The sequence below is a fragment of the Centroberyx affinis genome, unplaced genomic scaffold (assembly GCF_046629955.1).
Source record: "Centroberyx affinis isolate AG114_WGS23_722 - 3 ecotype Tasmania unplaced genomic scaffold, CSIRO-AGI_Caff_v1 ptg001140l_1, whole genome shotgun sequence".
Classification (NCBI taxonomy): Eukaryota; Metazoa; Chordata; class Actinopteri; order Beryciformes; family Berycidae; genus Centroberyx; species Centroberyx affinis.
The window spans coordinates 461282-486019 of NW_027279676.1; the positions used below are offsets into that span (position 1 = coordinate 461282).

At 45.1% G+C, this 24738-nt stretch overlaps 1 protein-coding gene across 4 annotated transcripts in view; it reads left to right on the top strand.

Moving 5' to 3' along the window:
* Positions 1-24738, top strand: part of pde4ba (phosphodiesterase 4B, cAMP-specific a) — a 73059-nt gene that overhangs the window by 42886 nt on the left and 5435 nt on the right. For 3 of the 4 annotated variants that reach the window (XM_071524063.1, XM_071524065.1, XM_071524064.1), the window contains 5 exons: positions 7835-7947; positions 19416-19509; positions 23022-23305; positions 23698-23862; positions 24614-24713. In XM_071524063.1, the coding sequence (XP_071380164.1) occupies positions 7835-7947; positions 19416-19509; positions 23022-23305; positions 23698-23862; positions 24614-24713 (756 nt within the window). Of the gene's footprint in view, positions 1-7834; positions 7948-18315; positions 18492-19415; positions 19510-23021; positions 23306-23697; positions 23863-24613; positions 24714-24738 lie in introns of those variants that run through there. The other variant, XM_071524066.1, reaches the window with a different exon arrangement.

A 24738-nucleotide genomic window follows, 5' to 3' on the forward strand; every position in this document is an offset into this window, starting at 1 on the left:
TCCAAACTGACAATTTTCTGTGCATTTCAAGTTGGTTTATGAGTGCCTTTGCTCCAAAAAACGTAATCATCACAGTGTTTAGCATCTTTCATTACCCTTGACATCAAATCCACCCCTGACCCGACAGTAAACCCCTGTGATTGTAACACTGGACGCAACTTTGAAACCTGAAAAAACAGCATCAGCAACAGCGACAGCAGTTTGGCTAACTGGGTTACGTAGCTCCTCTGATCCATGCTAATCGTCCCGAGGGGCAAATGCCAGTCACCGTGACAATGGGGCCCATTCAGCCCAGTCAATACTGTTGCTCCCAATGTGGGAGTTCACCTCAGGTAAAACAGACAAAGCCTGGTCTGTTGCTGTGTGTTTGCGTGTGGGTATGTGTAGTGAGAGCGTGTGTGTGTAAAAGAGAGGGAAAGAAGCGGAGAAAAAGAGAGCGGGACAGTGTGGTAAGCAGGAGTGAAAGGGAGAGAGAGAATATTATGTGAGCGTTTATGAGAGCAGGAGTCAAAACAGATGGAGAGAGCGAGGGAGAGTGCAACTGAAGGTCAGTACAGTAATGTACACACATGCGAGCGGGCTTGCTGATAGGACAGGCAAACAGCTTTAGTGACGCCTGTCCGTTTTATCAGAGAACGAGAGAGCAAGCAAGACGTATGAACAAAACACTGAAGATGCTTACACCACAATGAGAAAGCAGAAACCAGTGGGAGTGCAGGGGATACGTGAGGCTTGCCTCTGAGCCGGATGCCCTCGGCCTCAGTGAGCCCTCAGGCCCTGCGATGTCAGGATCGTCTTGGATTTTCACGTTGAGCGCTCCTCACGTTCGCTTCCCACGTGCCGAAATCGCTCTGCATCTCCGTGTGTGTGGGACTCGCCCACTCCAGCTAAAGAAGCTGAAGGGAGGTGAAGACGTCTCTGACCCCATAGCCTAATGTGCAATGCATGACAAGATTTTGATATGATTTTGCTCCATTAAGCCGTTTCAAACTAGCAGATCGGGGTGAAAATCTGACATGATAGGCATCTAAAATGAAATTCGCACAGCCTAGTTTCTCTGAGGTTTTCCCACTGCACCTGGATTTTAAAATAATTGATGAGCACGGCACGGCAGGGTTTTTTTTTTTTTTGCTTCCAAGAATTCTGCGAAGAGCTCTGGTAATGTTATCCACCCTTAGGGAGTTGTTGCGTGGCACCATCAATTTATAGCTTTCCCTGTTGCTTTCCCACTGTGTTCCATAGTAAATCAGACAGGAATGTGTATGTATGTATGTGTATGTATATATGTATACAGTATATGTTGGAGCTGTGGGACGGACAGGGAACACCGTGTCCAAAGAGAGAGGAACAAGCGAGGATCATGTAGCAGTCTAACACACACACACACACACACATACACACACACACACGCACGCACTCGGTTGTTATATGTGACTCAAGTCAATGCACTTTTTGTTGGCAGCCTTATGGCCATAAGAACTAGTTTTACTACAGTATAAATGCAGGCAGAAAGGAAGCAGGTCAGACTTCAACTCACTTGAATTTGAATCTACATGCATTTTATCAAGTCAAATCTCAATCTGTTAATACAAAAGGAATAAGGGAAAGTTGAACAAGACCAAGAGCATGGGCTTTAAATAAGTGAGGCGCACCAGCAAACATTTATTGCCGTGTACCCATAAAAAAGCCAGTTGTTTTTCATAGAAAGCCATAGAAAGTCGTATGAAAGTGTGTACTTGAAGCGCTTCAGCCTGTCAGCCCAAACGCCACCTTATAATAGATCAGCATTCTTAAGCGATGAGTTTAAGCAATGAGTTTGGATCCAGAATGGGTCGCAGGATTGTTTCTGGTCCCCACATGAAAAGAGTACCAGTATGTTCTACTTAGCCTGGGTCCCAGAGCGATAATAAATTTACCCGTTGTGTGTCTACTGATGAAAAGGTTTAAGAAGCCCTGCTGTAAATTTATAAATGGGGTCTGCGGTTTACCCCGTGTGACATCTTCCATTGCCTCAGAATGTCCTGTCCTTATTTCTTCCCCATTGTTCAGAATTCACAGCCGCAGGTCAACAAAATGATGGTACCAGCTCTTGAGAAGTCGTTTGACGCCTGCCTCCCCGTAAATCAGATAAATGAACACTAACGAAACACAGACTCACCAGGATGATGTCATTTGTCACTTCTCAGAACTCGGCTTGCAGAAGCTTTTCAATTAATCGATGTTGTAATGTCACATAACATGCTCTCAAACCACCAACAGCTCCACCGCCACCACCCTCCACCCCCTCTTTTCACAATGCTTGTCAATGGATGTTTCTGGGCTTTCGCAAGGCTCTCGCAGCACGCCAAGCCGTTATTCGCCCCGTCAGAAAGACAGCAGCACCGGCAAGGCCGAGCGGCGCACCATACCATCTCTGGTCTGTGTTAGGAAGCGTTGTGTAATCACATTGAGCATTTCAGGGCAAGTTGTTCTTTCTTTCTGTTTCTTGTAAGGCATAGATGCCACTAACGGTTGTCTCTCTCTGTCTATTTCTCTCTCTCTCTCTCTCTCTATATATCTCTCTATCTCTCTATCTCTTTCTCTTTCTCGGTTACGGACTTGGCACAGCTGCCCATCAGCCCACGTCAAAGTTTATGCTGGTTTCTTTTTTTGTGTGTGTGTGTGTGGTCTGTTTACGCCAGTTCACTGGAAATGTGGCACGTCACCCTTCGAAACCCAGATGAATTTAGATGATGAATGCTCGGTCATAAAATTAAAAACAGAGAAGTTAGAGAGAGAGAGAGCAAGAAAGAGAAACTGTCCCCTCGTTACCCCTCATCCTGCCCTGTCCTTTGATGTGTGTGTGTGTGTGTGTGTGTGTGTGTGTGTGTCACACTGCCTTATGTTACAACCACCACTACGTATTGTGGCTGCTGATATTGCGCTGCAGCCCTCCTGCTCCATTGCATCTACCATCACATCACATGCAGGAAACTGACTTGGGCCCCATGAGAGGATGACAGGCACAGCTGTTGCACACACACACACACACACACACACACACACATACATGCGCTAAACGACTCCCTCACACACAGCCTCAACTCCTCTGGTCTGACGCACATACAGTTGTCCTGAAACGACCTGGTAGCATCACATCTATATACACTGTGTGTGTGTGTGTGTGTGTGTGTATGTGTGCACGGGTGCGTGTGTCCGAGTTTCATGGGAGACAGGAAGTCTCCCATGTCAATCCAAATGGACAGATTAGGATTATTGGGAGAGGAGGGAGAGAGAATGAGAGAGAGAGAGATATACACGGTGATGGAGACTGAATGAGACTTTCAGAGAAAAAAGATTGAGGAAGGATGCGTGAGATATCTGAGATAGACAGACAGAAATTAACATAGAGAGAGAGAGAGAGAGAAAGAGGGAGAGAGAGCACTGACCTCACATCACTCCTAACCCTCCCTGTTGGCGTAGCCACCCTCAGTTGGAAAGTACAGTTTGTGTGCTTGTGTGTGTAAGTGCAGTAATGAGACATGGGAGTTAATGCATATGTATATTGACGTTTATGTCTAACTGCCTTGTGTGTGTGTGTGTGTGTGTGTGTGTTTTCCTGTCTGCCCCTGTGGGCCAGATATGTCTGGGCTCTGATCAGAGCAGTCCTTGTGTCAGGGTGGAGAGGCGGTGGAAATCCCCTGTTACGTCGTGCTGTGTGTGTGTGTACGTGTGTGTACGTATGTGTCTGTTAGTAGGCGATTGGTTTTTAGTGTTGTTTCCCCTGGTCCAGCCTAGGCCAGCCCAGCATACAGTGCAGGTTGCTGTAATTCAAGCCATTTTGTATTGCTGGTATGCAACAAAATTGCATGGATCATCACTTAGAACACAAATGTAAACATTAAGACACATAAGTACTGTTGAGAGTCAGCGATTCTGTAACTTTAACAGAACTTGTGCTCTTCTTCGTTACTTCTTCCTTTCATAAGCAAGAAACGTTAATATGGCCACAGATGGGAGCTGCCACATCAAGCCAAAGAAAAGAAAATAATAGGTCTAGCTCTACAGCACAAAGCTCACTAAAATATGACAAGGATGGACTGACAACATGCTGGACAAAATTGTAATGGTTACTGTTTAGGCCAGTTAAGCTATCCCACACAAACTTACAAAATCAGGTAGAAATCCCTCATCCTAGTGTGTTTTTATTTTCTCCCAGCACCCTGATCTAGAGACGTTGGCAAGGAAACTGTGAGCTTAATTAGATTAAGGAATCTTGATCCCTTTTTAAATGGATTAGTATTGTTTCAGTAATCTTGTCTATACTACACTATCAAGTCTCACCCTTTGAGCATGCTGATGTTTACCCAGATCTAAGGATCTAATGGACAACGTTATCCTGTTGTCTTTTGCTCTAGGAGATTAAAGACAAATCCATTCCAGTTGCTTAATAGGCTATATAGTAAGTTTCAAAATTTAATTTCATTTGCAAAAAAACCCTTGAGCACAGCTAATGAAATGTATCTGTTTTTGATGCTTTCTTCTGTGTTATGTGTAGCGTCACATGAGATCTTGCCATCATTCAACATCTTGAAGGCTAACTTTGACTTATTTTCTGAATTAAAAAACAATGGAGCAACAATGAGATCATGTCTTAAATTCATTTTGGGTTAATCTGTCCTTCAAACATTGGGTAGAATTAAGAGCTGGGCTCCATTCTCTTTCCTAACCTAACTTAACCTAACATTAAGTAGTAGTAGTATTGAAAAATAACGGTAATAAATGCTCTATCATTAGTACATAAAGTGCAGTTTGTTTGTTTTTTTACATTTTTAATTGATTTAATTACCGGGGAACTGGGTCCAGTCCTGGACTGGTGTTGGCTTTGCTTGCCACTGGGGCAGGGATCAGAATAAGACTGTTATTACAGTTTAGTGGGTCTGGCACCTATACCTAGTGGATGGATTTAGGATGTGGGGACCCACAGGACGCTGGCCCCATGACCAATTTTGAGTCCTGACTCACTAAACCAGGTTTTCAGGCTCTGTATGCACCTATATTTATGTATTTATGAGTTTGCCCCCTGTTGCAGCCCCAGTATAACACACACACACACACACCCATGCACGTTTGTATTACTATACTTGGGAGGACCCTCATTGATTACATTAATTCCCTAACCCTAACCCTCACCAATATATACCTAAATTTAATCTTTACCTTAAGCTAAACCTAACTGTAATTCTAGCCTTAACCCTAAACCCAAATCCTGACTGTAAACAAGCCCCTTAAAGAAATGAGGATTGGCAAAATGCCCTCACCTTAGAGGATTTTTCTCATCTTTCTATTCTTGTGAGGACGTTTGGTCGTTGTAAGTACAGAATTACGAGAACACACACCCACACACGTTACAAAATTTAAAAAAACATTGTCACAATTACTACTTACTATTACTGCACAGACTAAAAACAAATGTGCTGTTTTGTCCCTTTTTATGCAGAGGCCTGCAATCTGTAAGCCTCTAACAGTAAGGTCATAAACATATCCAAGGCTGCCAAATAGAAGGACCATCAGCGCACCAACATAGCCAAGACCGCTGATATGTGACTTGCTCATTTTGTCTGAGAAGGCTCGGTCCACATAAAGGTCAAATGTCGAGGATAAGCACCTCTCTCTCTGCTCTTCATCAACAAAAACCACATCAAGAGTTTTAGGAATATTGGGGAGGAATATCTTGAGTGAACGTAAACCATCTCGACATCACACGCTGGTGGGGTTAAACTAAACACACACACACACACACACACACACTCTCTCTCTCTCTCTCTTTCTCTCCCTCCCCTCGCCAGAGTGGAGGGAGGGTTGGGGGCAGAATGCCAGGTGCCTCTCATGTTTGGGAGAGCAAACAGGCTTGTGTCTTTGATGGCGAGGAGATCAGAGCGGGGGACACATTCTACGCGGCCGCGCTAAGGTTGCCGCAACGCAAACCCTGCTGCCATGTTGTGCTCTGCAGCTAGGAGACCCAGGGTACACACAACGCAGAGGACAAGGGCCAGCCTCTGTGTGTGTGTGTACGTGTACGTATGTGTGTGTGTGTGCGCGCGTCCAACCCCACCAGCCACCCCATCACACACCCCTTGCGCTTTCCAACACTGACTCATTCCAACCTTGACATACAGTGGTAGTTCTCTGAAAAACACTGCCCAGTAGCACCACAGGAACAGGGCCGGGGTAAATTGACACTTAGTTCAGGCAAGGATATTAAACCAATAATTGACTTTGCCACTCTATATACTCAAAGTATTTTAAAGTTTAAAGGTCACTCGGTAAATTGATTGAGTGGAAGCTGAACTGACATCAACCCTGTGCAGTATAATCTTGCTTATCAGAACCCTTCAGGAATGGTGGACCAGGGAAATACTTGAAGACAAATCATTGAAAAATAATGATAATAAATTGTATTTATATAGCACTTTTCAAAAAACAGAGTTGCAAAGTGCTTCACAAAAAGAAGACTGGCAATAAAAAGACAGCAAATGCCACATAGGACAGCACAAAAGAAAATAAAAAGCCAAATACTGTGTCTTTTATTAAAAGGTTAGTATCGTTGCACACACATAAAAAAAAACCTGTTCAATTCTAATTTGTTGGTAAAATCCTTCCAGTTTAAAATTGCTTGTATCAGCAAGGAAATTCCAGCAATTCAGGCTCAAGGCTACAGTTTTATTGTGGTTGTACCTTTAGCCTAGTTGGTACACACTGTAAAAACAACCATTTGGTTTTAATCATTCATGATCCAGCTGCATTCTGAGTCAAGTTTCTTTTGCATTACCTGTGATTTTAAATTGAAGCAAAGATATTCTTTTACTTCGCCGCGCTTCAGGGTCTACAGCAGCTGCTCTCATGTTTTTTTTTTGCACCAGATCGAAAGACAGATACTCTCGACTCAGCTTGGACCCAGGTTCCTTAAAACATCTTCCCTCTTTGTCATATGGGGCAAAGACAGGCCCAGTACCAATTTTTGGTCCCAACCCATAGTTAGACAAAACTGGCTCTGCAATGTTCGCAGAGCATTATCTATGTAGCATTATTGTCTGATTAACTCAGTGATGATCAACCAAAACCAATCAATGAAATTTAATCCAATCACTTAATCAGCATTCTGTTGTGATTTGCAAACCATGTGTGTATGTGTGTGTCTGTATCTGTGTGTTGGAGAGAGGAGAGGAGTCATACATAGTTAACACCGAAGTTTAAATGCGGAGCTCGTTCCCCATGCTTGGTTTGGTATGAAGCAAGCTTGTGTGTGTGCATGTGTGTATGTATATGTGCAGGTTTAGAGGTGTCTGTTTTCTTCCTGTGTGGTGTAGAGTGTGTGTGTGTGTGTGCGTGTGTGAGGGGGTAGAGGTGGGGTCTGGTTTCCTGCTCTGGGGGGGTTGAGTTTATGTAAATGAGGTGAGGGCCTCAGATGGGGTGGGGGGGGACACACACACACACACACACACACACACTCACACACACTCACACACATGCACAGAGAGAGAAGTATAGCGAGAGAGAGAAGATAGAGCTAAGGTCCTAGCTTTCCTCCGCTCTACTCTACTCTACTCTGCTCTGACAAGTGCGACTCTCACCAGCTCGCCACAACAGCACCTCCTCATGATGAAGGAGCGCTGCGGCCGGGTGCCACCCCAGGCGATGCCCCCTCCTCAGCAGCAGCAGCAGCAGCAGCAGCAAGCGGCCAGAGCGGGACCCGTGGGTGGACGTTGCCTGGCAGTGGCCGGGCAGCGCTGTGGCTCTGTGCGCGCCGTCTGTTCTGACTGTGTGTCTCTGTGTGCCGGCTGCCTGTTGACAGATGAGGCGTACCAGAAGCTGGCCATGGAGACGATGGAGGAGCTGGACTGGTGTCTGGACCAGCTGGAGACCATCCAGACCTACCGCTCTGTCAGCGACATGGCTTCCAACAAGGTAGGAGAGACTGCAGCTCTGTTTGACTTTTTTTTTAATTTTCATTTTGCTTCATCAGAAGTGGAGTAAACTATGGGGAGTACAAGGGCGCTGCGTTCTTTAAATTTACTTCTAGCTTTATTTTAACCCAGCAGGTGAAGATAAGATCTTTTTTTTTCGATTTTTGTTTCCTTTTTGGCTGACAAAAGGAAATGAGTTTATCTCTCGGCCTGCTGTGGCCTGCTTCTCATCTTTCCTGTCAAACTTTTCAGTGTCCATTGGTGACTGTGTTGCTTCTGCTTCACTGTCAATGTGCGGTGTGTCTCAAGGCTCAATTCTTGACCCGATACACTTGTTTCTTTAAATAAGTAACCACTTGCCCATATTATTCATTGACACTGCATCTATTTTCAGTGTGATGCCAACAATATTCAGCTTTATCTCTTAGATTTATTACATTACTGTCCTTGTCATTGGCCCGGAACTTATTCATAGATTAATTTAGCTTTCTCTTACTCCTCTAACTCTAACTACATTAAGCCTGCATCTAAGAATTAAGGAGTTTGATTCATGTTTAAACCTTGAGTAACCTTGAGTTAGTAATAAGTTGATTCAGAAAGAATTTTTTACATTTAGTATTATTATCATTATCATTTTATTTTATTATTAGCAGTAGTAGTAATAGTAGTAGTAGAAGAAGTATTGTTGTTGCTGCTGTTTCTTTTGTTCTACACCATATAGCAGAGTGCTGAGGGTTTGCTGATAGGTCCCTTCTCTACATGTGCATGCTATAGTTCAGGGTGGTTGGCTGTTGGCTGTTTTAGCTGTAACAATAACACAGTACAACAGCTGTGTGAGTTAGTCAGTTGTACATTTTGTTTTATAATATACAATGGAATTAAAAGAAGTGGAAATATATTATTTAAGTGGATGAATTCTTGCTAGTTGATTTGTATAGTGCACCGTTTTAGTATGCAACCAAAAAAATTGATATAATAGATGCAGTCATTGGATGTAATGTGCATTTGAGTTCAAAAAGATGAATAATAGGCAAAATATGTCCCGGTCAGCTTTTGATAAGAGTTCTTTATTGGCCCCCATGTCACTCCTCCTTCAAACAATGACGGTGACGAATAAGAACAGGTTAAACTCACTGACCCCGATACTTTAACAACTGTTTATATGTTTTGCTTGTGGCAGTGAAATCCCAGAATGCTGATGCATGGCCTGACTAGCAGCTGTGTGTCACAGTTTGCCCAGTGAGCCAAGAGGAAAAGCTAGTTATTTCTCAAAAAACTGGACAACAGGATGCTAGGGATCCAGCACTGGGTCAAACACAATAAACTTGAGAGGAAGAGAGAGGGAACATGTGTGTGTGTGTGTGTATGTGTGTGTGTGTGTGTGTGTGTGTGTGTGTGTGTGTGTGTGTGTGTGTGTGTGTGAGGGATGCATGCAGACCCCTGGGCAGAGTGACTCTCTCTTCCCGTCTCCTTCCTGATCCCCCGCTCTCTCCCCAGACGACAATAGATATCCCATCATGCCGCTGGGCACAGCTAATGGTCGTGTTTATTTCTCCCATTGCTGTCGTCATCAGGACACACAGAGGAGAAAGGGGATTTTCCCAACACACTGGAGAAGCACAGACTCTTCCATTGGGCTGGTTTCAGTAAAGACCCTTGAGGGCAATTGAATCACAGAATAAATACTATTAACTATTTAAACAAACAGACACGTAGACAAGGATATATAAAGACAGACAGGAAGACAGACAGATAGTCATATAGAAGAGACAGAGACGCTGTTCATATTCCCTTAGCTTAGGGTGGAGGGCACAGCACATGTAGGCTTAGAGATGTCATCACTGCTGCTCCTCTGTCCATTACAGCAGAATGACATCAGGAATTCCTGAACAGAACAAACTGTCACAACACTTCTTGCTATATTCATATTTGCAGTAAAGCCCTCGGTTTATATTGACAGTTATTTGCGCACTTTAGATGCTAGTATCTCCCAAAAGACATGATGTAACAAGCATATGGGCCCAATTACAGAAACACCCTAACTGAAGTCTTATCTGTAATTTTAACCTTTTTTGCCATCACAGAAAGACAGTTGCGTAATATAGGCAGGATTCAGCCAGTTTTGATTTATTATAGGAGCATCCTGACTTGAGAAATTCCAAAATACCTTAAGTTAGGAATAATGAAAGTGCAATCCTACCTGGCCACTAGCCAGCTGTTACCATAAAATAATATATTTAAAAAGCTGTCACTTTGGCAATGCTACCTAGATGGTCCGACGACATCATTGTGCAACAACATGAAAAGTTTAAAGCTGATTGATTATACACATTGATGACAGCAGTAGGAATATCTGAAAAAGGATGGTAAAATTAAAATAAAGGAAACCGACGGTATATTTCGGAATTCGGATTTGTTTCTGTAATGGCAGAACAGAAATTCCCGTTTGAATTTTGAGATAAGATAGGATGATCTGTTAGGATTTTATTCTGTACTCTGACCCCAGGACCCTTCTTGTAGTATTTTTCAGAGACTGAATTAGGAACCACAGCTGGGCCACAAGATGATTAAAATTTGTCCCTACATTTTTCTTGACAAGCAGCTAATGGATTTAGATTGGGGAATTTTATTAACGTAAGAGAGGTTGAATAAAATAATATCGGCTGAAACGTCAATAGCCTAAAAGAATGGGGTAAATTAATTTACAGTAGATGTTCAGCTTCGGTATGTCTTTCAGAAATGTGGGTGAAGACAACTGATCTTGACAGATCTACAGTGTCTCATATCAGGTGACACAATCTGTTTGTTGTGTGCTACGTCCCACTGCCCTCATTGACGTGTCTTTGTACAGTGGGAGGGCAGGTGGGTGACTGGGTCATAACATGCAACCATTGAGGCTAAGATACCGATCAGAAATCACAATCGTCCGTCAACACCTTTCAAGGCCCCTGTGTGTGTGTGTTTGTCTTGTGCGTGTGAATGCGTGTGTATGTGTGTGAGTGTATGTGCACATTAACCACAGTTTCATCTGCATCAACATCTTCTCCCTGGCCTTGTTTTTACAGTAAATTAAAGCATTACACAACTGCCGGTACTTTAACTGTCTTTTGGGCCATTACACCCGACCCAATTATTATTAACGAGAACATGGCAATCAGCTTACACAACCTCTAACTACCGCTTGCATTTCAGATGGAAAGACTGTTATTCAAGCAGTGACAGATTTTGTAACTTGACCCTCAGAAATGGGAGGTGAAATGTTAGAAGCTGACACCGATTCCAGCTGTAACCCCAAGGTGAAGCGCAGGGTCTTTTGCCATTGAAGACTTACATGACTGCCCTCTCTGTTGCGCGTGGTAGACGTTCTGTACAAGTCAAGGGCTATTGACTGGCTATTGGCTATAGACTTTCTCTTACATGATCCCTGCATAAGGGAAATTCAGTGTGCGCTCGTACACCAGGCGGTACGGTAGAAGTCACACCACAAGCATCAACCACCTGGAGGCTGCTGTGCTATACATTCACATTCTAGGAAATAGCTCTAACTGTAGTGGCTAAGATGACGCATGAATTAAATATGTTGCTCAGTGATTCTCTTAGTTACAACACTGTGCTACCACCGCACTTTGGTGTTAACAGGTGGAGTTTTGAAAGTCATCGCGGTTTCACTCACTCCAGTCATGCACCCCTCACCCCCCACCCCACCCCTCCATCCACGCACCTAGAAAGTGCTAGCGCCCTTGTTTGATCTCAAGGATGATTGAAAGTTGGACTACTCCTTTCCCTCTGGGCATTAAACTTTCACCTGAATAGATTTGAACTGTCAAGGGAAAAAGGAAAAAAAAACATGGCTAGCTTTCATAATTGAAGTTCAAGGAAATCCACTGTTTGCAGGAAAACGGTGTTCGAGTCAGCAGAACGATCAGTGCAATATTGACAGTGTAAACCGCGGAGCTCTGGTTGCCGGCCCGGCCGAGGGTTGCAGCAAGCAAGAGGAGTGGCGGGGCAGAGGCGGGACTATACCCCCACTAGGGTGTGTGTTAGGCAGAAGTCTCTCCCACACACTCCCTCACTGTTGTACAGACACAGGGTGTGAGGTAAAGCCTAGTCAGACCTCACAGCTCAAAGTGAGTCACTAGAGCAGTGGCGTTTCCCAGCGTCAGAGAGCCCAGGCTTGGTCCTTTTACTCATACTGTAGTCAGTAGTACACACTGACTGAGACACAGACTCTCTACGGGACTGCAGCACTGCTCTGCTCTGCTCTCCACACACAGCAACATGGGAGCCTGCTGCTTCGACAAGAAAGAGAGAAAACTAGGGAAACTGAACGGTTGGAGAAAGGTGAGAGATGTTTTTTAGACATTAGCAGTTTGTAATCTGTTGCTCTGTTTTTTGGTATTTTAATGGACTTAAGGTTTTTGTTTTCTCTTGTTGTGTGGACTTGGTGTGTGCTGAAGTGTTGTGGCTGGCTTAACATGGTATGACTTTCATATGCTATGGTGGTTAGTCTTTTAAAACAAAGTTTTATTAGATCCTTTGGCAATCCTGTTTTAAGAGGACTTGTAACATGTTTCACTGCCGTTGATGCTGAACTGTTGTAGGAGTTTCTCCTTTCTGAAGCATGTGCTGTTTAGTCAGCTGTAGAGTTTACTTTGCTGGAATGTATGGTTTAAATTCTTACGTGTTGGGACAGTGGGCAAGTTTTTTTTTTTTTTTTTTTTCATATAGACACATCTGCGCAGAAGTTCACATCAAAAGAGTCATACAGCATACTGGGACATGCTCTCAGCTTTTCAGAAGCCTTGTGTGCATGTGTTTGTATGAAATTGAGATGACATGAATTGACACTAAAAAAGATGAACTCACACTTTTGACTCTATTGGAAGACACTGAGAGCTCTTCGCCCTTTAGCCCCAAGGATCAGAGTTGAGTTCAGTGCTGATCACTGCTGGCTGCTGCAGCCTCTGTTGACTGGTAATACACTTTTATATCACTTACCCCTCTGTCTCTGGGTTTTTAGGTTGTCTTGCTGTTTAATTTTAGCCTGCAGGATACACTTCAACTTTCCTCCCAGTCAATTGTGATCAAAGAAAGGCAATGAAACTTTGGAGATATTCATTTTAGATTCCGTTTTTTGGCACCTTAGTGGAGTTTTTAAGTGACATTATATTGTTATTTATAATTTATGCTATTACTGTGATACACGGTCGGTTCGGCTACTGTTGACAAAATGTACTTATTGTAAGTCGCTTTGGGCAAAAGTATGCTAAATGACACAATGTAATGTAATGTCATGCTATTCATTGGAACCATTTAGCTGTTGCCTATGTTCCCTTGACTTGGAAAAAGTCAGTAGAGTAAAGTGAGCAGAGCAAAAACAAAGCTTCAAGCAAGAAATATGAGCAAGGGTGTTTCTCTTTCTCCCATCTCTAGAATAATCTAGTGGCGTCTAAGCAGAGGGATGGGGTGAGTTACTGAGGAAAGTGGCCGTGGATGGGAGTAGCTCTGGGCCCGGGCCGGTGATAAGTGGTGTTTCTAAGCCTCGTCCCAAGGCCGGGAGTCAGTCTTCCCTCTTTTTCTGACGGGGCCAAACACTCAGGTCATCTGGGGAGAAAGAGAGAGGGAGCGGCTGTGTGGTTAGGCACTGCACTCAGTGGTCAGTTTGTTCAAATAGGGGGGTGGAGAGAGTTTTCTCTAAGTTTTTCCCTAAAATTTGGGGGATGCATGCCATAACTTGTGCTAACATGAGATAACCTTTCCCAGTCCTATGATTTGAGTGTTGATTTGAGTGTCAGCTTATGCAGAAAAACAGATTTTGGTGATTCAAGCGTTCCTTGTTTCTCGGGCTTTTCTATTTTGCAAGTGTGAGTTCAGTTTTTTCCACTTGACTTTTTCAAAGTCATTTCTTGGTATGTTGCTACCTGTGGTTTGTTACATAGGGTTGTTGCTTTTGAAGCAACCAGAGCCCCAGCGAGCGTGTTTGTGCAGCCTTTTAACTGTTCTCCCCCAGCCAAAAATGGTGTTGCAGACCACATCTGAATACTGCTGCAGCCTTGAACAGGCGCGAGAGACGGGAAATGAAACACTCAGCTGAGAAATGTGTTGGAGGGTGGAAGTAATTTGCCCTTTGCTTCCTTACTTTTGTCTCTCTTTTCTTCTCTGCTGCTCTGTAACTGACTCTGAATGCATCTCAATACATGCGAGTTCAAAGACACATGCCCATGGATGCGCTCTTTCTCAAACACACACAGACGCACTGGCACAGCACTGAAGCAGAGGGAGGCATGAGTGAGTGAGTCAGAGGAAGTGAGAGGTAGTCCGGATCCAGGCTCTCTCTTAGAGTTGTCTGTATCTTTAACCAACTGACATACGCACGGCTCATACGTAGGTAGGTCCCCTCATCTTAACAAAGTTATGTCACTCCAAGCCTTTGCCCATAGCCTTGGTGATACCACCCTGCGTCATATCTTTGCCAATACAAGGGGGAGATACAGCACATCTAGATTCCCTGGTCATGTCATAATGATTGCTTCATCATGGCCAGCAACATTGCGTTAATATGAGATGATACTGGACTGATGAACAAGAAAGTTCATCTCAAGAAAATCTTGATTCACTTCAGTTGAAGCTACTGGGAGGGGGTGAATAGAAAAAATGTTTGGGCTATAGAGGTAAATGACTTCATAGTTTGATTATAATGGTGACACTGCTTTGTTCTACAAAACTCAACCTTTCAAGTCTACATGGACTTTTCAAAAATGTAATTTAGAGTTAAGTAATAACTTTTAATTTGCATGTTTCAAGTTTAGGTCAAAAAGAGAGATTTAATAGGTTAATCCGCTAGTCAAGTTGTAATTCTTATCATTGCAGGTTAAGATGTCAATGCTCTCACTTAGCGACCAGTAGGCTGCTGTACAGTAGATTGAGTGCAGGGCGCCCACTAGTGGTTCCAAGCCACAACTTCAATCTGAGACACTCAAACTGAAAATAGCAGATGATTTAGAAAAGGCAAATTTAGAAGAGAGACAAGCTGGACTTGTGTTTCAGCCATATTTGACACTTTAATCAACCCAACTATTTCAAAAGAATCCAAAAACATCTTTAAGCCTGTCTCATTTTGTAGAAAATAAATGTGATTCATGTAGTTGCTCAACAGGCATGTCTTAAAATCAGATCAGCCATTGCCTGCAGAATCAAGCATAACAAACATACAATTTTTCAATTGTGTGGAAATAGAAGATACAATCTGACATGCAGTGTCTTGTGAAATAATGGAAGGGAGTTGTTGAGAGTGCGTAAGCTGAGAGCCTCGTGTCAGAGGGAGACTCCTGCCTGCCTGCCTGCCTGCCTGGCTGCCCTCCACAGTGCGCTGTCCGATGGGATCATGTCTGAATGGAGGGGCTCAGCGTTTTTTTTTTTCCCCCCACAATGAAATGCCATGGGCTCCATTCACCTTCCCTACCTCCTTCACAGCAGCTCTCTGCTGAATCAACCCAACCCCCTGCAGAGAGAGACAGAGCGAGAGAGAGAGAAAGAGAGAGAGAGAGAGAGAGAGAGAGTCAGAGAATGTGTGTGACTGTTGAGAGCAAAAGGTTAGGGAGACACGCGGAGAGGGAGACACAGAGCTAAAGAGAGAGAATGGCATGGTAGAAAAACAAGTAATGGAAAAAATGAGAAATGGGGAGAGAGAGAGAGAGAGAATATGGGTGAGAAAGAGAGTGATAGAAAATTGGAAAGAGAAATTAAGGAAAAAGGGGATAGGACAGAAAGGGAGAGTAACAGAAAATGGGGAAGGGGGGGAGAGAGTATGGCAAATAATGAAAGGGTAGAAAGACAATATGTGTGTATGTGTGAGAGAGAGAGAGATGGCATGATCCAGTGTCAGTAGGAGGTAAAGAGGCTCCTCTTCTATCTCTCTCCTTTCAATATTATTATCTGAATGAATAACAATATCAAATACACAGGCACAAACACACACGCACAAACATATGGGCAGGAGTGTGGAAAACATGGATGTGTCATGTCAACTGTGCTTGACTGTAGTTTGATGGCACTTGCAGTCTGCTGTGTGTGTGTGTGTGTGTGTGTGTGTGTGTTTGCACTCAGGCGTTTCTATCAGCCTCTGGGGCACCGTAGCTCTCCAGCACACTGCAGAGCGACATCCCCCGCTATTATTTCAGGTTTCTTTATATATTATGCAGTGAGCTATTACATAAAGAGCGGCGGCTTGCCTCCTCTCTCTTTTCTCTCTCCTCTCCCATCCCGCCTCCCTGCTTCTCGTCTTCTCGTTCTTTCCCTCAGTGGGAGGATAATCCGGAATCCTCTCGGGAAAAGCTTTGATCTTCCTCTCATCATTCTCAACACGTACACACACACACACACACACACACATGGAAGGTTCTCTGGGAAGTTCTATTTACAGTTTCCTGTGGAGCGGGTCTGAACCGTTAGACGAGAGCCGCTTCACAGCCAGTGGACAAGCTCTCATTAGCAGAAATGGTTTCACAACAAACACGGCGCTGCATATTGCTCAGCCATCCTTTAGGGTTTCATAAACAGAGTCGTGACAAATTCGGCGAACGCGCATACACACCTCAAATTGGCCGGCGGTAATGATGTAACCGTATTCCAGTCAGGTGGCCCTGGCCTTGTGCTCTGCTGCAGAGTCTACACCTGCTCCAAGGACAGCCCATTGATTCTGCCAGTGAGGCAGACAGACAGAGAGATTGATGACAGTGTTGGCAAGTGGCAGCCGGGAGAGAAATTGACATGTAAGTGGTGGAGAGTGGAGGGAGGGAGGGGAGGGGGGGAGCGAGGACGAGCGCTTTTCAGTCTGTGCATTGGTGGAAGTGAGCGGGAGCAGTGTGTGTGTGGTGTGTCCTCGTGACAGCTCAGCAGCTACACCACATGTCTGCCTGGGAAGGAAGAGGGAAAGCCTCTCCCTCCTCCTCTCCTCTCCTCTCCTCTCCTCTCCTCTCCTCTCCTCTTCCTCTCCCTCTCCCTCTCCCTCTTCTCTTGCACTGAAAACAGCCTTACTGGTCACCTGATGCTGTTGCCATGGCGTTGGGGTGTTCTGGTAATTGGCGTACACACACTTGCTCACAGGCAGAGAGAGGGAGAGAGAGAGAACCGTGGGCTGATGTCACCTAAATTGGGGAAGGATGCAATTATCTTCCATCTCTCCTTGCTCTCTTTCTCTCTCTCTCTCTCTCTCTTCCTCCCTCTCGTTTTCTCTCTGACCGTCTTCCCCACTCTCTGCTCGTCTCTCGGCGCGGCTGTTAAAAATAGCCTGCCACATACACCCTGACAACCTCTAATATTATTATGGGGATGCGGATAATGAACAGGCTTGTGAGTTCTCCACAATGGCCGCCGCACGCAGAGCTGTCAGGAGGCAGCGGAAGACCGAGAGAGAGAGAGAGAGAGAGAAAAGAGGGAGAGGTGCGGAAGATAATAGAGATAATGGCGATAAAAATGCAGACGCTGTGCATTCACATTCCTCAAAACGTGCCCCATCCGCTGCCTCTCAGCCTGCGTTGTTTTACTGTAGGTGGGAGGCACAGCTGTGGTGCTCAGTGGCATACCTTCACAATGGCTGACTTAGTAAAAAAAATGGCTGTGAATTAAAGAGGCTGGGGATTATCTGCAGTGGTTGCAGAGTTGGAGAGAGGAGAAGAGAGGAAAAAGGGGGCATCCAGAATCCTAGAGTCTGGATCTCATATGCCAATCACTCAAACACCCCTCGAGACACACACACACACACACACACATACACATACACCAATGCCAAGCCGCGCTCGGGGCTCCCCCCTTCTCCCCACTTTCTGTCGAATCATGTGTTCTGAATAGAGCGTGTTGCTGGGGCTGGCAGACTAGAGCAGGGGGAAAAGAGACAGAGGAGGGAGGGAGTGAAAAAAGAGAGAAACAGAGAGAGAGAGAGAGAGAGAGAAAGAGGCAGGACAGGCGGGGGAGAGAGAGCGCTACAGCAGTGAGAGCAACGAAGCAAGACTAATCCGGTGGAGGAACCCCCCCTCCAGTCAGATGAACATCGCTGCCTCACTCCCTCCTCCTCCGTCTCCTCCTCCCGTCTCCATCACTGTTTTTTTCCCCTCCTCCCTTCCTTGGTTCTTCTCCATTATTCATCAGTGCGCCGAGAGTCCCCGGCTCATAGCTCCAGTTGCCGCCGCTCTAGCCGCTTCAGCCCAGCTCGCTGGATCTCCTTGCCCACGTCAGAGCTGCCTAGAGCCTGCCTTCTCCTCTCTCTCCCCGTCCATCCCCAGGCATGGAGACCCAGAGCTGGCCCTTTGCTGCTGCTGAGAGAGAGAGTGAGCCATCATCAAGCTGCTCTCTTAGCCGTTGAGAAGAGAAACACGAGAGGAGAGAAGAGGGGATTTTTTTTTCCTTGTGGCGCTAAAAGAATCCCATTCGTCTGCCTCTATTTTTTACTATTGGATTACAGTGCTGGCTCTGTGTAGGAAGGAGAAAACGGGGTCCAAAATGCCTGAAGCCAACTACCTGCTGTCTGTGTCTTGGGGTTACATTAAGGTGTGTGGCGCCTACCTACGTAGCTTGTCGGGATACCGCACTCATTTCATTAGACCTCATTGTGCTGTATTGCCATTGCGTTCGGGGTCATTCTAAAGCAATTACACCATTTTGTGTTTCTGATTATGGCAACACTTTTTGTGAAGCTTCTAGGGATACCATGCTAGCCTAATTGTACCAAATGATATTTCCATGAAGGGGCGGGGGGGTATTTCTGTCTTACAGAATGGTGTTTTGTGGCTCAGGCTCCATCTTGAGTCCTCTGCAGAGCTGTGTTTGTGTGTGTGTGTGTGTGTGTGTGTGTGTGTGTGTGTGTGTGTGTGTGTGTGTGTGTGTGTGTGTGTGTGCGTGTGTGTGTGTGGGTCTGTCATAAACAGCTGCTACTGCAGTGCCTGGGTCTCCGTTTCCTGCCTAATGCATCTATGTCTCTCAACAGTTTTCTCCATTGCACAACTCTTTTAATATAAACTCTACTTGTATACCTGAAATGACCAATGATAAGGGAGGAACGAAGGATGCACTGTGCAGTTTTTCCTCTTGAAATCATTAAGATTCTTGCACACTAACGCAATAAACACAGCAAAATGGGCCAAAAAATATGACTCAGTGTAGTAAAAGTGTAAATTGTTTGCAGGGGGTGAATTGAGGGGGGTTGAAAGGGCATGGCCTCCCTATTGGTAACACAAATTAGGACCCGCACCCTTATTAATTTCAGGGAAAATGGAGAGAGAAAAAACAATTTATCCTCCCCAGCGATTGTTAGCCATAATTTAAAAAAAATTCTTGAACTGGTGGAATAAGACTGGGCACTGGTGATGCTGTATTTTCCATGGAATCCTGCACCATAATTTCTCCCAGGTTTTCCCTCAGTGGAAACTGACGACATTTCCCTCTCCCCCCCTCCTCTCTCTTTTTCTCTTGCAGTTCAAGAGAATGTTGAATCGGGAGCTGACGCACCTATCTGAGATGAGTCGGTCTGGGAATCAGGTTTCCGAGTTCATCTCCAACACTTTCCTAGGTAAATGAAAGTCGCACGCACACACACACACACACACACACAAACACACACACATTTTGCTTTGATCATCCACCTTTAATCATCACAGACCATCATCTCACCCTGTATTTTCACCCAAAACACAAACATAATACCCACAAATATGTAAGTACACACAGATACCCACTTCCCTGGTTCTCTGCCGCAATATGTGTGTGCGGAGGTTCACTCTCATATGAAGGCTCCATTTTGAGCAGTGCAAGCCGCTCTGGCAGGGTTTTTTGTGGGGGCGTACCATAAAATGCTGCGCCATTAAGCTTTGTCTAGAATGTTTATGACATGGGACTCAAAATGCCCATTAAAATTTAAGTGAAAATGCCCATTTCCCAAAGCAGTTAGAGGAAAAAGGAAAGGCATTGAGGTGGTTGGCCACTTTGTGGAAGGTGCCATTTGACTGACAAGCTGAGCTTGTTAGCCAGGATCTGAGTCAGTGGATTGGAACTGGATGCTGTCAGTGTGGGCTGCACAATCGAGATTTGAGAGTAGATAGCCACTATATATATCGTTTGTGCCTTTAGAAACCTTGCATTTCCAGTTTGGACATTTTTTCTCCCAGATGTCGAAATTGTTTCATGATGCCTGGGACAAATGCAGACCGTTGTTAAGTCATTGTGTGAAAAAAACGAACATGCATGAGTGGGAAAATCAACCAGTTTTTCCTCAATTCCTGAAAAGTTGACTTTCTGTAGGTGTGAGGTTTGCGCACGACACAGGTGATACATTGAGAAAATACGTACAAAGCACAGAGATAGATAAGTGCTTGAGCTAGATAGAACATGGATTGACCACTTAAACGGACAATAGGAAGCAGACAAAAGGCGTATAGAGGTAGATGGAACTATTTATAGACACTTTGCCTCCCATCGATTGGTGTCCTGATCCGGTCTGCTCTTGTCGTTGGTGGATCCCTCACCGCTGCATCATAGGGAGGGAGGAATCTGACTGCAGTGAAGAAGAAAATAGAGGTACAGAGGAACCCCCTTTGCTGGCGGTGAGATGAGCACAGCAGATTGGGTGACTCATCCCAGCCTGCAAAATGCATCTTTGTCAGCAGGGACACCTTCATGTCTTCTCATGCCCTCCCCCCACCTCCCATTCCTCCACCTCTCCCTCCCTCCCTCCCTCCAGGCATAGATGACTATCACTCAGATAAAGAAATCAGGATTTCCCTGTTGGAGGGTAGATAGAACAGGTAATCTGGTGTGGTCTGGCTTCAGCTGACCAGTAGGACTGTTTAATCCATCCATCCATCCATTCATTCATCCATGAAGATTAATGCCAATGCACTACTTCAGTGTGTCCTGGTGGCTCAGTTGGCTGGTTTCGTTCTGGGTCGCATCCGGCCCGGGACCTTTATCGCCTGTCATCCCCCTCTCTCTCTCTCCCTAATCTTTCCTGTCTCTCTTCTCTATCTAATAAAAAGGCAAAGATATCCCCCATAAAATAAAATAAAAACAAATCCACTATTTCCACTCCTTTTTATGTAAACATCCAAATAGGCTCAGAGAAATGCTATCTTCCTGCCATATGCATGCTCTGCTCTACTGAGGTCATCCTGAGATCCACATCAAATCCCCTTTGGTTTATCCCTTTGTCAGACTGCCAGCTTTTTAAAAGTTTGTAACTGAATGACAGTGAAGCAGGGCATTGGTGAAATCGGACCAGAGTTTCTCTTGGATGGTGATTACAGACTCTAGGATTTGTGACTTCAGGAGGGGGTTGTGGAGCGGTGGCGTGCTGACCATTCACGTGCGCCTTTCCCCCGCCACAGCTGTCCCCGCCGCATAATTCTCTCATAATTCCCTTTGACTGGCCCTCTGCCGACCGCAAACAGAACTCGTTTGGGGAATTTGCTGTGAAAAAAAGTCCCAAATCTGCCTTCGCCATTCCTCCCTCTTCCCCCCCCCCCCCTCCCCCACTGCATCTGTCTCGCACAGGAGAGCATATGGAGGAGGATGAAAAGGAATCAGATGAAATCGACATAAACGTGGGAGGAGAGAGACAGGAGAAGAGAGGAGAGGAAGGAGAGGGAGAAAAGGAGAGGATGATAGACATTTGCAGAACAGTAAACTGTAGCATAACAATATTGTCCATGATCATTCCTGTACTAATCATAATGACTCTCTGGTATGTTGACCACATGCAATATATTGAATCTGTTAAAAATGACACTGCACACTTGTCTGCATCACAGCCAGGCTCAACCTGCAGACATGATCTCTCTCTCTCTCTCTCACGCACACACACACACAAACGCATTCTCAGCGGTGGTGATAATGATGGCTTGTAATGAATTAGAGGGCAGTATATTGCTCTTCCCCTTGTTTCCCACGCAGCACATGTCTGAGAGCGCTTAATTGCCCGTTCTCAATTACCACTGGAGGACTGAAGAGAGAGAGAGAGAGAAAGGGAGAGAAAAGAGAGAGAGAGGGAGAGACAGAGAGAGAGAGAGAACGTGAGAGCGAAAGTGATTATTTGAATTACAGCTGGTAATTGAATAACCCTCCACAGGGGAAGGCTGATAGGCCAGCGATGAGCTGAGTCGGGGCTTGATGGATGAGTGCAGAGCATGCATACATACCGATAGCCAGTCCCTGCAGGGTTTCATTACATTCTTCTGTGATTACAGTGAACAAAAGGACTCAAAAGTCACTTTTTAAAAAATATATTACAAGAAAACTTGGCATGTTTTGTGTTAATGTTTTTGGGGTAAGATTGGTGCAGGTTTTTCATTTTCTTTTTCACTTTATTTGTGGGTTTTAAAGTGACTCGGAAAAAAGAGTCAAACTAACCCTCGCTGAATAGACTAAGCCAAACTAAAGCAAATCAAAAATCCCCCCACCACCACTCTGCTGAGTGATTTGTTGCAGCTGTGGAAGACACAGCAGCCTATTGAATGACCGACTTCACGGCGCTGCCTTAACATTGTAGGAGCCCCGGCTCTCCGGCTGTCAATGGACTGACCTTTCAGAGTGAAAAGAACAGGAGATGAGATGTGAGCCACCTGCAGGGAGAGAAAGAAGTGCTGTGAGGGAGGGGAAGAGACGCAGAGAAGAATGAACAGTGGGAGCTCAGAGGGGAGAGCGCAGGTGGAGGACAGGATGCATGAATGAATGAATGGCTGGACGGGCAGATGATGAATGGATGAGTGAATCAATAAATTCCTCAGAACCTCGCCTGCTGCAGGTGTTCCTCTCGTGCACCTGGGTTCTCACACAGACTACACAGTGCAGCCAGTCTTTATGGCGAGGCGGATTAAATGACAGAAAGAAAAACAGACTCATGCTGCGGGCGGCTGAATGGAAATCTTAACCACCGCTCCGATCTCTCTCCTCCCCTCCATCGCTCTCTCTCTCTCTCTCTCTCTCTCTCTCTCTCATTGCTCTGTTTACGTCTGCGTGAAGAGCAGGCTCTCGTATTGTTTATTTTGAAGACGTTTCATTTAAAATACATCTCTCCTTCCGCCCCCGCAGACAAACAGAACGAGGTGGAGATCCCGTCGCCGACGTCCAAGACACGGGAGAAGAAGAAGCAGCAGAAGCAGCAGCTGATGACACAGATCAGCGGGGTCAAGAAGGTCTCCCACGGGCCCTCGCTCTCCAGCAGCTGCATCTCGCGCTTCGGCGTCAAGACCGACAAGGAGGAGCTGCTGTCCAAGGAGCTGGAGGACCTCAACAAGTGGGGCTTGAACATCTTCACCGTCTCAGAATACTCCAACAACCGGCCTCTCACCTGCATCATGTACGCCATCTTCCAGGTATGGAGTGACTTACTTTCCTTCATTCCTCACTAGTGCGCTTCATTATGTTACTGTATTACACCGTGCATGAAACAGTCTGCAGTCTGTTATAAGACTCTGATAGGCTCAATAACTGAATTTATTGCTATTTCTCTTTGTTTACACTTCTTTTTCTTCTTTTACTTTTCTTATTTATATGTGAAGAGTATTGAATTTCCTCATAGTGTTTATGAACCTGGGACCCCACCTTCTAAACATGACTCACTGGGACCCCCCACATTCTAAACACAACTCACTGGAACCCCACATTCTTAAAATATATGCACGCATGGCACCGTAAGGCGCCACCAAATGCCATATGACTATTTTCCCAACTATATTCCTATGTTATATTTTTTTCCTATCCACAGGAGCGAGACCTGTTGAAGACGTTTAAGATCCCGGTGGATACGTTTGTGGCCTACATGATGACGCTGGAGGACCACTACCATTCAGATGTGGCCTACCATAACAGCCTGCACGCTGCCGACGTCGCCCAGTCCACACACATCCTCCTCTCCACCCCCGCCCTGGATGTAAGTCATAGCTTTGAAAGGTTTTTTCGGGGAGGGTTCGGGGTTTGCTTTCAATACCTCAGTTCAGGTTCTTGTACCAACACTATCTCGCCCTCCAAGCTTGGAGGCGGCAAAGTTTCCCCAGTTCTGACTTGGGCACGAATATACATCCACAGAAATAAGGGAAAACTAAATGAGAGGAGTGTGCTCTTACATCACCCTTAGTGCCACTTTCCTGGATCGCCACACCATCTTTGAAGAGCTCAACCTCCTTCCATTGAATCATTTTTTCCCCTCTTCTGCCCGCACCATCACACTGGAGTTTACTCCAAGAGAACCTCCCTTCTTCCCTCCTACACTATTCCTTTCATGCCTCCCGTTTTTTTTCACCCCTTGTTTTATTTTTCCTCTCTGCGTTTTCTGCGTTTTCTCTGTTGAGGAAACAATTCAGAACAGCATTTTTCTGGCCTCTTGTGACTTGGGGTATTCGCACTTTTCACTGCAGGAAAAAATGTGAGAAAAACAATCAAATCTCCAGGGTCACATTAGGGTTAAAAATCAGATGTTTTTCTTAACTGTAAATCCAGTCTCGGAGTTGCTCATGGATAACACTGGGGCTGTTATCTCTCTCGCGCAGAGCCGTGGGAATCAATAGTTAGTGGGCAGGGATTTACTGTTCTGTTCTTTCTGCTTTCTGTTATTTTTTTATCTTCAGAAATTGTTTAACCCTCTTTCTTCCCCCCCTCTCTCTTTTTCTCTCTCTCCTTTACAGGCTGTCTTCACAGATCTTGAGATCCTAGCAGCCATCTTTGCTGCAGCTATCCATGATGTTGACCACCCCGGAGTATCAAACCAATTCCTAATCAATACCAGTAAGTGCAAATTTCTACACATGGG